The sequence below is a fragment of the Chiloscyllium punctatum genome, chromosome 4 (assembly GCF_047496795.1).
Source record: "Chiloscyllium punctatum isolate Juve2018m chromosome 4, sChiPun1.3, whole genome shotgun sequence".
Lineage (NCBI taxonomy): Eukaryota > Metazoa > Chordata > Chondrichthyes > Orectolobiformes > Hemiscylliidae > Chiloscyllium > Chiloscyllium punctatum.
The window spans coordinates 2,743,148-2,755,721 of record NC_092742.1 but is presented as its reverse complement, the minus strand read 5'-3'; the positions used below and the strand labels follow the sequence as shown (position 1 = coordinate 2,755,721).

The following is a 12,574-nucleotide window of genomic DNA, read 5'->3' as shown; positions in this document are numbered from 1 at the left end:
TCTGCATGGAAAAGTTGTCCTTAGGTCCCTTTTAAACCTTTCTCTTTTCATCTTAAAATATGCCCTCTAATTTTGGACTCCCTCACGTCAGGGAAAAAGACATTAGCTATCCATACCCCTCATGACTTTATAAACTTCTATAAGGTCACCCCTCAGCCTCCGATGTGCCAGGGAAAATAGCCCTAGCCTATTCAGCTTCTCCCTATAGCACAAACCCTCCAACCCTGGCAACATGCTTGTAAATCTTTTCTGAACCCTTCACAATAGCGTTCCTATAGCAGGGAGAGCAGAATTGCGCACACGATACCAACAGTGGCCTAACCAATGTCCTGTACAGCCGCAACATGACCTCCCAACCCCTGTACTCAATACTCTGACCAATAAAGGCAAGCATACCAAACTTCTTCACTATCCTATCGACCTGCGACCCACTGATGAAGAGGACTTTCTTCTTCAGAGGGTTGAGGGTCTTTGGAACTCCTTGCCACAGAGAGCTGTGGGGGCACAGTCCTTCTGTATACTTAATGCTGTGGCAGATTCTTGATCAGTCGGGAATCAAGGGCTACAGGAAAAGGGGAAGGAACGTGGATGTGAGGAATGTCTGATCAACTACAATGTTAACAAATAGCAGAGCAGGCTCGAGGGACAAAACAGTCTCCTCCAGTTCCTCTTTCGTATGGTGTGAACATTGGACAGTATTTAAAAAATAACAAGGACTTCAAAGGAGGGAGAAGTTCCAGGGTGAAGGCAAAATATGTCGATACATAAAAACATCTACAGGTCTTTTAACAGACAAACTGTAAAAAATAAAGTGTTGGCCCTCTAGATAGTGATTCAGGTGAATTAATAATGAATAAGAGCCAAGCAAATGAACTGAACTGCTACTTTGTAACTATGTTTACAACAAGGGGTACAAATCACATCCCAGAAATAATTATAAATCAGGAGATAAAAGTAAGGAAGGATCTTCCAATATTTACAATCTCCAGGGAAAAGACACTAAGGAATTATGAGAACTAATATCTGACAGAAGTGAATGCCCTCTTGCCGTGTTTACAGATGAAGAAAGTAGTTGGGAAGATGAGGATCGCACGAGTCCACAGAGGGATATACCCAGGTTAGTCAAGGAGGCAAATACTTGGCCGTTGGAATGGTATGTAGGAAAATGTGGACAAAAACAAAATACTGTTGTCTGGGGGAGATAGACCGGACCACAGTGCATGTCTGAAGACAGACAGACTGGTTCACAGCCCTTTGTCGGGGGTGGGGGGGGCGGGGGGACTCTAGATCAGAGTCTGTGTCAGGGAGAGACTGATCGGATCACAGTCTGTGTCTGAAGGAGAGAAACCTGATTACAGTCCGTGTCCAGGGGAAGGCAGACTGGATCACAGTCAATGTCTGAGAAGAGACAGACTGGATCACAGTCAATGTCTGAGGAGAGACAGACTGGATCACAGTCAATGTCTGAGAAGAGACAGACTGGATCACAGTCAATGTCTGAGAAGAGACAGACTGGATCACAGTCAATGTCTGAGGAGAGACAGACTGGATCACAGTCAATGTCTGAGGAGAGACAGACTGGATCACAGTCAATGTCTGAGGAGAGACAGACTGGATCACAGTCAATGTCTGAGGAGAGACAGACTGGATCACAGTCAATGTCTGAGGAGAGACAGACTGGATCACAGTCAATGTCTGAGGAGAGACAGACTGGATCACAGTCAATGTCTGAGGAGAGACAGACTGGATCACAGTCAATGTCTGAGGAGAGACAGACTGGATCACAGTCAATGTCTGAGGAGAGACAGACTGGATCACAGTCAATGTCTGAGGAGAGACAGACTGGATCACAGTCAATGTCTGAGGAGAGACAGACTGGATCACAGCCTGTATCTGGGCCTTCTACTGATTGGGTAGTTGTAAGGCAGTTTCTGGATTAGTGGTGCTGGAAGAGCACAGCAGTTCAGGCAGCATCCAAGTAGCTTCAAAATCGACGTTTCGGAAGGGCTTTTGCCCGAAATGTCGATTTCGAAGCTACTTGGATGCTGCCTGAACTGCTGTGCTCTTCCAGCACCACTAATCCAGAATCTGGTTTCCAGCATCTGCAGCCATTGTTTTTACCTCGGTGAAAGGCAGTCCCTATCCTGGGCTGGGGCTAATGTCTGGTGTGTGTCGATAGAGTGGAGATGTTGCATCTGAAGCTGATGCCCTATCAGTCACTCACATTAGACTGGGCTCACTCAGTCACAGCATCAGAAGCAGAACCAAGTTGAGGCAGTTGGTTAACATTGACCGTGAGAGTCAAGTGTGTATACATGGTCAATCTTCAGCCTTGTGGGTTGAAGTGTCTGCATTCAAGCCCAGCCTCATATATGACCAGTTTCCAGACACCTCTGAGAACTGCAGCTTTGATGAACTGCTTGTAAACAGCCTCTGATCAGTGACCCCAGAGCAGTCTAGTGTAATACCATGCAGCATCAATACTTACAGTCTCTGCCATTGAGTGAAGGGAGTTTAGCTGTTTCGCCAGTCCATAGTCACCCAGCTTGATCAGGTCTGACTTTGTGAGGAAGATGTTCAGTGTCTTTATATCCCTGTGGAGTGGTAGCAGCAAACATCACACACACAGCTCAGATAGAATAACCAAGCCTGACAAATCAGCATCACATGCTAAACAGTACACATCACACAGCTCAAACTGCCAACTGATACCAGCCTCACTACCTGTCACACCCCACACTCTCGGGTCATCCCCCAGTCACCATCCTACACCAGGATACCATCCCATACTGGGGTCACTCCCCCACACGCCTGGATTTTCTGACCCAATCTTGGGTCACTTAGCTCACTCACAGCTCACCTGCTTCATTCCAGTCATCTGTCTCAATCTCAGACACTCAGTACATTCCCGGGTTACTCCCTGTACTGCACACCTACTTTTACATATAGCCAGCGCTCTCTCTCAGGCACAAACACAGGGAGGTCATTACAGAGTTCTATTGCTCCTGTACACCAGAGTGCACAGACACCCCTTTGCCCTCCTCCTGTAGTTTGTACAGTTTTGGATTACTTGTTATTTTGGTTAGACCCTCGGCATGCGACTCTTAGACCTAACATGTTATTCCAGCCCTTTGGTTTGTTTCCAGTACCACTTAATTGTTAATTTTTTTGTAATTATCTCTTTGCCTCAATCGGATTATAGATTATCCCTTCACTTGTTATTCAGCTGCTGACACTTTACTCACACCATCTGGCACTTTTGATCACCTGCGGAGACTTATTATTCGGCCTGTTGTCACCTCACTCACACCATTTGTACTATCTTTCGATCTCTCTGCCTATACATTCTGTGTCTGTGTGCTTCCCTTCACTTCTCCTGACAAAGGGGCAGTGCTCCGAAAGCTTGTGATTCCAAATAAACCTGGTGGACTATAACCTGGTGTTGTCTGACTTCTGACCTCTTCATGCTGAATGACGCATCCCTCAAAACACCATCACGCCACCTCCTGCATACAGATCTGTCTCCCCATACCCCCACACTATTGGAAATCAAGTCACTATTTCCAGAGTCATCTTGAAGGCTAACGGTTCTATCAAAGTACGCAACCTTTTCCCAGGTCCCCAGTGTGTATTGACCAAAGTCAACAGTAAACAGGTTTCTGTACTGAGCAAGAGTGAGTTTACTACAAATACATAGATTCTAGCTATTGTGAGACTATGGACATATAACTCTACTAGTTAATACACTAACTCCTATCTAAAAATCCCCTCCCTCTCACAGACAGTTCAATGGTCCGTGTCCACACAGTTATAGACTCATAGAAACGTACAGCATGGAAACTCTCCCTTCGGTCCAACCCGTCCATGCCGACCAGATATCCCAACCCAATCTTGTCCCACCTGCCAGCACCCGGCCCATATCCCTCCAAACTCTTCCTATTCATAAACCCATCCAGGTGCCTTTTAAATGTTGCAATTGTACCAGCCTCCACCACTTCCTCTAGCAGCCCATTCCATACACGTACCACCCTCTGCATGAAAAAGATGCCCCTTACGTCTCTTTTATATCCTTCCCCTCTCACCCTAAATTTACGCCCTCTTGTCTCCCCCACCCCAGGGAAAAGACTTTGCCTATTTATTCTATCCATGCCCCTCATGATTTTATAAACCTCTATAAGGTCACCCCTCAGCCTCTGATGATCCAGTGAAAACAGCCCCAGCCTGTTCAGCCTCTCCCTGTAGCTCAAATCCTCCAACCCTGGCAACATCCTTGTAAATCTTTTCTGAACCCTTTTAAGTTCCACAACATCCTTCTGATAGGAAGGAGACCAGAATTGCATGCAATATTCCAAAAGTGGCCTAACCAATGTCCTGTACAGCCGCAACATGATCTCCCAATTCCTGTACTCAATACGCTGACCAATAAAGGAAAGCATACCAAATGCCTTCTTCACTATCCTATCTACCTGCGATTCCACTTTCAAGGAGCTATGAACCTGCACTCCAAGGTCTCTTTGTTCAGCAACACTCCCTAGGACCTTACCATTAAGTGTACATGTCCTGCTAAGATTTGCTTTCCCAAAATGCAGCATCTGACATTTATCTAAATTAAACTGCATCTGCTACTCCTCAGCCCATTGGCCCATCTGGTCCAGATCCTGTTGACATCTGAGGTAACCTTCTTCGCTGTCCACTACACCTCCAATTTTGGTATCATCTGCAAACTTACTAACTATACCTCTTATGCTCGCATCCAAATCATTTATATAATTGGCTTGCTGAAAGAAAACAGAGGGTTGTAGTTGATGGAACATGTTCATCTTGGTATCCAGTTACTGGTGGTGTACCACAAGGGTCGGTGTTGGGTCCACTGCTGTTCGTCATTTTTATAAATGACCTGGATAAGGGCGTAGAAGGGTGGGTTAGTAAATTTGCAGACGACACTAAGGTCGGTGGAGTTGTGGATAGTGACGAAGGATGTTGTAGGTTACAGAGAGACATAGATAAGCTGCAGAGCTGGGCTGAGAGGTGGCAAATGGAGTTTAATGTGGACAAGTGTGAGGTGATTCTCTTTTGTCAGAGTAACCGGAATGCAAAGTACTGGGCTAATGGTAAGATTCTAGGGAGTGCAGATAAGCAGAGAGATCTCGGTGTCCATGTACACAGATCCCTGAAAGTTGCCACCCAGATTGACAGGGTTGTTAAGAAGGCATACAATGTTTTGGCCTTTATTAATAAAGGGATCGAGTTCCGGAACCAGGAGGTTATGCTGCAGCTGTACAAAGCTCTGGTACGGCCACACTTGGAATATTGTGTACAGTTCTGGTCACTGCATTATAAGAAGGATGTGGAAGCTTTGGAAAGGGTACAGAGGAGATTTACTAGGATGTTGCCTGGTATGGAGGGAAGGTCTTAGGAGGAAAGGCTGAGGGACTTGAGGCTGTTTTCGTTAGAGAGAAGAAGGTTGAGAGGTGACTTAATAGAGACATACAAGATAATCAGAGGGTTAGATAGGGTGGACAGGGAGAGCCTTTTTCCAAGTATGGTGACGGCAAACACGAGGGGACACAACTTTAAAGTGAGGGGAGATAGGTATAAGACAGATGTCAGAGGTAGTTTCTTTACTCAGAGAGTAGTAAGGATATGGAATGCTTTGCCTGCAACGGTAGTAGATTCACCAAGTTTAAGTACATTTAAGTCGTCATTGGACAAGCATATGGACGTACATGGAATAGTGTAGGTTAGATGGGCTTCAGATTGGTATGATAGGTCGGCACAACATCGAGGGCCGAAGGGCCTGAACTGCGCTGTAATGTTCTATATTCTATAAATGACAAAAAGTAGTGGACCCAGCACCAATCCTTGTGACACTCCACTGGTCACAGGCCTCCAGTCTGAAAAACGACACTCCACTACCACCTTCTGTCTTCTACCTTTGAGCCAGTTCTGTAACTAAATGGCTATTTCTCCCTGTAGTCCGTGAGATCTAACCTTGCTAATCAGTCTCCCTTGGGGAACCTTGTCCTCTGCCATCCTTACCTGGTCTGGCCTACAAGTGACTCCAGACCCACAGCTACATCCCACAACTAATTTTTTTTTAAAATCATAACACATCTGGAATTATGAGTGTTATGAATTCAAATTCCACTAATTTCCACAGTGGAATTCAAATCCAGTTCCCCAGAACATTATCTGGGCCCCAGCATCAATACCATTCTCTCCAGGACTTCCTTGCAAGAGGCGCAGGGGAACTGGTTCACAAATCACAAAGTTTCTGACTAACTGGTTAAAAGTAATGGCTAACAACAACTGGTAGAATTTGATAACTAGCTTTCTTCAGGCTCTGGGTCGGGGGAGGGGTGGGGACGGTTGGGGGGGACAGGGACGGTCAGGGGAGTGGGGTGGGGACGGATAGGGAGGAGGGGTGGGGACGGACGGGGGGTGGGGGGAGAGGGAGGGGAGGGGACGGTCGGGGGAGGGAGCGGTCAGGGGGAGGGGTGGGGACGGTCGGGGCACCAGCAGAGGGTAACGTTGCGAGTCAAAAGTGTTGCACAATTGGCTTCTCAGGAACCTGGTCTGGAGACTGATTGAGGATTGTCAGGAGGGAGATGGAGTGGGATGTATTTAATTCTGTTATTGTAGCTTGTTAGGAATAGACAGCAAGTGTGAAACTCTCTAATTTAGGTGAGTAGTGGGTCAGGTTGTAATTGGTTCCTGGATTATTGCCTGTGGTTGTTCAGGTGGATTTAGTTAGTATGGTACACTATACCAAGAGAACCTGATCAGTGGAATACTCCTCCCACTGTCCCTGCCTTGCAGGGTACAGACTCTCCTCGCCCATTGCGTGGTATGGGCTGCTTCCTCCGCCTTCCCTGTGGAGTACAGACTGGTCCACCCTTCCCAACACCCCACCATCCCCCTCCCCACTCCTCCCCTCTACCCTCTACCCCCCACCACCCCCAACCCCATGGGGTACAGACTGCCCGCTTCCAAGGTGAGGAATATTGACTGACCTGTGTAGAATTCCATAGCTGTGAATGTGTGCCACTGCTGACACGATTTGGTATAAATACCACACAACCGTCTAAAAGGAGAGACACAGGAGCAATGTCATTACCAGGATCAGTGAAGACCAGTGAAACTCTGCTGAGGACAGGCTACAGCCTACATAGAGTATTCCTCACTCTGTGTTTTCAGTTTTGAGTTGTGTGTGCTCGTGTGTGTATGATTCCTCACACAGTAACGATGATTGTGTGTGTGTGTATATGTGTGCGCGTGCAAGAAAAAATTTAACAGCAGATTATCTAAATGTGGGTAAATTGTGAGAGGGGAATGTGCAACCTTGATGCTCAACCATGATCAGACTGAAAGGTAGAGCAGGCTCACAGGGCTGAATAGCGCTAGTTTTATATTTCTATGTCATCATTACTAAGTAGTTTTGATGGTGTGTGTCAGTACTCTCATTCAGTGTTTTTACGGTGTGTCGATGTGTTTGTGGCGGTGGGGTCCGTGGGGGTGCAGGAGTGTGCTTCTGTATGTGTGGGGCAAGAGTATTTGTCTCTGTGTATGTGAGCATGTGTGAGAGGGCGTGCCTGTGAGGGCATGTGTATATGCCAGTGTGGGGCGCAGGTGTCAGGGTGGGGGGGACGTGATAGCGCAGGGGGTAACAGCACAGGGATGTGATAGTGTGTGAGACCAGAGGGTGTATCTGTGAGGGACAGTGTGTGAGTATGTGTGAGAAAGTAAGTGTCAGAATGTGTCTATGTGAGAGTGAAGGTGGGTGTGAGAGTGAGTGTAAAGGAGTGTGTGTGTGTGTGTATCTCGATGTGCGTGTGTGAGAGAGAGGTTGTGCATGACAGGGAGAGATACTGTGTGTGTGGATGAGAGAGAGAATGTGCATGCATGACAGAGATTGTGTGTCTCTCTGTATATAAATATTCTCGCTCAGTACTTTGATCCTGTGTACGTACCTCACTCTGTACTCACTGCCTTACCTCCTCAGGAAATAGTTTCCCACTCTGCTGCAGGATCTTATCATATAAGTTGCCCCCTGAAAGAAAAAATGATTTGCATATTTTAACTGTTCACAACTGCAGTTCGTCCCAAAGTACATTTCGGTCTAAGAAGAGTAGTCACTGCTGTTAAATAGGAACCAGCTGCAGACAGTTTCCACACAGCAAGCTCCCACAAACATCAACAATGATAATGACTGGATTACCTTCAGGCTAATGTTGACAGAGGGATGAATATTGACTCCAGAACACTGGAATAACTCCCAGCAATGCCTCCTTGACAATCAAACTGTCCCTCATTCACAGTGCCCCTTCTGCAGTGCCTTAAGGTGATGCCTCTCCTAGAGTTCAATCTGTGACTACTTCCTCTGCCCACATATTGTTCCCCACCAGCTGCTGTGTTCCTGCTGCAGTGACCCCTCCCCTCTGCAGTGACCTCCCTCCCCTCTGCAGTGACCCCTCTCCCCGCTGCAGTGACCCCCCCTCCCCGCTGCAGTGACCCCCCTCCCCGCTGCAGTGACCCCCCTCCCCGCTGCAGTGACCCCCCTCCCCGCTGCAGTGACCCCCCTCCCCGCTGCAGTGACCCCCCTCCCCGCTGCAGTGACCCCCCTCCCCGCTGCAGTGACCCCCCTCCCCGCTGCAGTGACCCCCCTCCCCGCTGCAGTGACCCCCCTCCCCGCTGCAGTGACCCCCCTCCCCGCTGCAGTGACCCCCCTCCCCGCTGCAGTGACCCCCCTCCCCGCTGCAGTGACCCCCCCTCCCCGCTGCAGTGACCCCCCTCCCCGCTGCAGTGACCCCCTCCCCGCTGCAGTGACCCCCTCCCCGCTGCAGTGACCCCCTCCCCTCTGCAGTGACCCCCTCCCCGCTGCAGTGACCCCTCTCCCCTCTGCAGTGACCGCCCTCCCCTCTGCAGTGACCCCCTCCCCTCTGCAGTGACCCCCTCCCCGCTGCAGTGACCCCTCTCCCCTCTGCAGTGACCGCCCTCCCCCTCTGCAGTGACCCCCTCCCCTCTGCAGTGCTCCCCCTGCAGTGACCCCCCTCCCCGCTGCAGTGACCCCGCTCCCCGCTGCAGTGACCCCCCTCCCCTCTGCAGTGCTCCCCCTGCAGTGACCCCCCTCCCCTCTGCAGTGACCCCCCTCCCCTCTGCAGTGACCCCCCTCCCCCCTGCAGTGACCCCCCTCCCCTCTGCAGTGACCCCCTCCCCTCTGCAGTGACCCCCCTCCCCTCTGCAGTGCTCCCCCTGCAGTGACCCCTCCCCGCTGCAGTGACCCCCCCTCCCCTCTGCAGTGACCCCCCTCCCCTCTGCAGTGCTCCCCCTGCAGTGACCCCCCCTCCCCTCTGCAGTGACCCCCCTCCCCTCTGCAGTGACCCCCCTCCCCCCTGCAGTGCTCCCCCTGCAGTGACCCCCCTCCCCTCTGCAGTGACCCCCTCCCCTCTGCAGTGACCCCCCTCCCCGCTGCAGTGACCCCCCCTCCCCGCTGCAGTGACCGCCCTCCCCTCTGCAGTGACCCCCTCCCCTCTGCAGTGACCCCCCTCCCCTCTGCAGTGACCCCCTCCCCTCTGCAGTGACCCCCTCCCCCCTGCAGTGCTCCCCCTGCAGTGTCCCCCCCTAACAACATCCTGTCCCCACTCACCATTGCAGTACTCCACCTCAATCAGGAGTTTGTTTTCATCGAGGAAATGGTTGTAATAGGCGATGATATTGTGATGCTGCAACACCGACAGGATGAGAATCTCGTTCTGTGTGTCTCGCCGCTCCTTCTCTGAAAGCCGAGCCAGGTCAATCTCTTTCCAACCACCAGGGAGTTATCCTGTTACAGAAAGGGCAGGGATTCCTGTTAACCCTGGGAGCTGGCACTGTCTTAGAGGTGGTGGTACAAGGAGGAACCCAGGCAATGTTCCCCTCAGCACTGGCTCCAGTCAGAGTGACAGCAGCCATCAGCACCTCACAGAGAATAACCTGCACTGACCCCAGCATTCCAAGAAGGCAGCTTCCCTTCTTCAATATAATTAGGGATGGACAATTAAAGCTGGCCCATCCTGTGAAGCCCAGAACAAATGTATAAAGGCAAAAGGGAGTTCTTGAAAAGTCAGCTGGATCGAGAGTTGGTAAAATTCCAGGACCAGATCAGCTTCATCTCACAGAGGTGATGGAAGCAGTAACAGAGACAGTAGTTATCACTAGTAACACTATTCTGAAAGTTTCCACTATCCAGGAGGCACCAAATGTAATCCCCACTATTTAAGAGGAGAGAAAGCAAAGTGGAAAAGTACAGACCAATCAGTTTGACATCCACAGTGTGAAAAATATTAGAAAGGATGTGATACGTTGGAAGAATGGCAAGGTTGAGCAGGGTGAATAAGGATTTAAGGAAAAGAAAATCATGTTCAACAAACCTCATAAATAACCCACCATCCCACTTATTAGCAGAGTGAACGTTGTTTCAACAGGGTCAAATGACCTCAATAATCAGGAAGTGCTTCAAGAGGCTGGTCAGAGCCCACATCAACTCCAGCCTCCAGCCTGCCTCCATCCCCAGATATGTGCCTACTGACGTGACAGATCCACAGTGGATTGCCATGTTCCTAGCCCTGCACTCATCCCTAAAACATCTGGACAACAAGGTCACCTTCGTCAGACTCCTGCTCATCAACTACACCCCCATTTTCAACACCATAATCCCCTCCAGAGTGATCTCAAAACTCAGTGACCTTGGTCTTGGCTCCGCCTTCTGCAACTGGATGCTCAGCTTTCTGACCCACAGACTGCATCTCCTCCACAATACCCCCCCGCCCAGGGATGTGTCCTCAGCCTCCCTACTGTACTCCCTGTACACCCAAATTCCAAACAAACACCATCTACACGCACACTGCTGACACCACTGTGGTGGGATGGACATCAAACAATCAAATACAGAAGAGAGATAGAGGGCCTAGTGATGTGGTGCAATGAGAACAACCTGCCCCTCAATGTCAGCAAAAATAAAGATCTGATTGCTGACTTCAGAACGACAGAGGAGAGCACCTTCCCATCGACATCAATGGAGCGAGGTACAGAGGGTGGGACAGCATCAAGTTCCTCGGTGACAATACAGACACCTCGTCCTGGACTTCCCACTTGGATGCGATGGTCAAGGCGGCACAATGACTCAGAAACTCAGCATGTCCATGAGGACCCTCACCAACTTCAACAGATGCACCGTTGAGAGCATCCTGTCCAGGTGTATACAGACCATCACAGACACCAACGTCCATCCATGGACTCTATTTCCACAAATCACTGCAACAGAAAGGCTGCGAACATCATTAAAGACTCATCACACCCCAGTAACAGAACACAGAAGGTTACAGCGCAGTACAAGCCCTTCAACCCTCGATGTTGTGTTGACCTGTGAAAATAATCTGATGCCTATCTAACCTACACCATTCCATTATTATTCATATGTATGTCAATGCCCTTAACATCGCAAGTCTACTACCGTTGCAGGCAGGCCATTCCACACCCTACTACTCTCTGAGTGAAGTAACTAACCTCTAATATCTGTCCTAAATCTATCATCCCTGAATTAAATCTATGTCCCCTCATGTTAGCCTTCAACATCCCAGGAAAAAGGCTCTCACTGTCCACCCTATCTAACCCTCTGATTATCTTGTATGTCTCAGTTGAGAGGTAACTTAACCTCTTCTCTCCAACGAAAACAGCCTCAGTTCCCTCAGCCTTTCCTCGTAAGACCTTCCTTCCATACCAGACACCATCTTAGTAAATCTTCTTTGAACCCTTTTCAAAGCTTCCACATCCTTCTTACAAAGCAGTGACCAGAACGCTACTTAATACTCCAGGTGTGGCCTTACCAGTGTCTTGTACAGCTGAAGCATGACCTTGTGGTACCGAAACTCAATCCCGAACAATAAACGCCAACACACCACATGCCTTCTTAACAACCCGATCAACCTGAGTGGCAACTTTTAGGGATTTATGCACCAAGGACACCGAGGTCTCTCTGTTCAACTACAATGCCAAGAATTTTATCATTAACCCAGTACTCTGCATTCCTGTTATGAGTGGCACAGTGTTAGCACTGCTGCCTCACAGTGCCAGAGACCCGGGTTCAATTCCCGCCTCAGGCAACTAACTGTGTGGAGTTTGCACGTTCTCCTGTTGTCTGTGTGGGTTTCCTCCGGGTGCTCCGGTTTCCTCCCACAGTCCAAAGATGTCAGGTCAGGGTAAATTGGCCATGCTAAATTGCCTGTAGTGTTTAGGTAAGGGGTAAATGTAGGCAATGGGTCTGCATGGGTGGTGGGGGGGGAGGGGGAGGGGGAGGGGGAGGGGAGGGGGAGGGGGAGGGGGAGGGGGTAGGGGAGGGGAAGAGGGGGGAGGGGAAGAGGGGGGATGGGGGTGGGGGGGGTGGGGTGAGGGGGGGAGGGGGGGTGGGGGTGGGTGAGGGGGAGGGGGTGGGGGTGGGGTGAGGGGGAGGGGGTGGGGGTGAGGTGAGGGGGAGGGGGTGGGGTGGTGAGGGGGGGAGGGGGTGGGGGGAGAGGGGGAGGGGGGAGGGGGTGATGGG

General features: G+C 50.0%; 1 protein-coding gene across 1 annotated transcript in view; it reads right to left on the bottom strand.

The window, feature by feature from the left end:
• Positions 1-12,574, bottom strand: part of nek9 (NIMA related kinase 9) — an 80,576-nt gene that overhangs the window by 67,404 nt on the left and 598 nt on the right. The window contains 5 exon segments of the mRNA XM_072567964.1: positions 2,489-2,594; positions 7,014-7,084; positions 7,995-8,050; positions 9,647-9,808; positions 9,811-9,823. Of these exon segments, the coding sequence (XP_072424065.1) occupies positions 2,489-2,594; positions 7,014-7,084; positions 7,995-8,050; positions 9,647-9,808; positions 9,811-9,823 (408 nt within the window).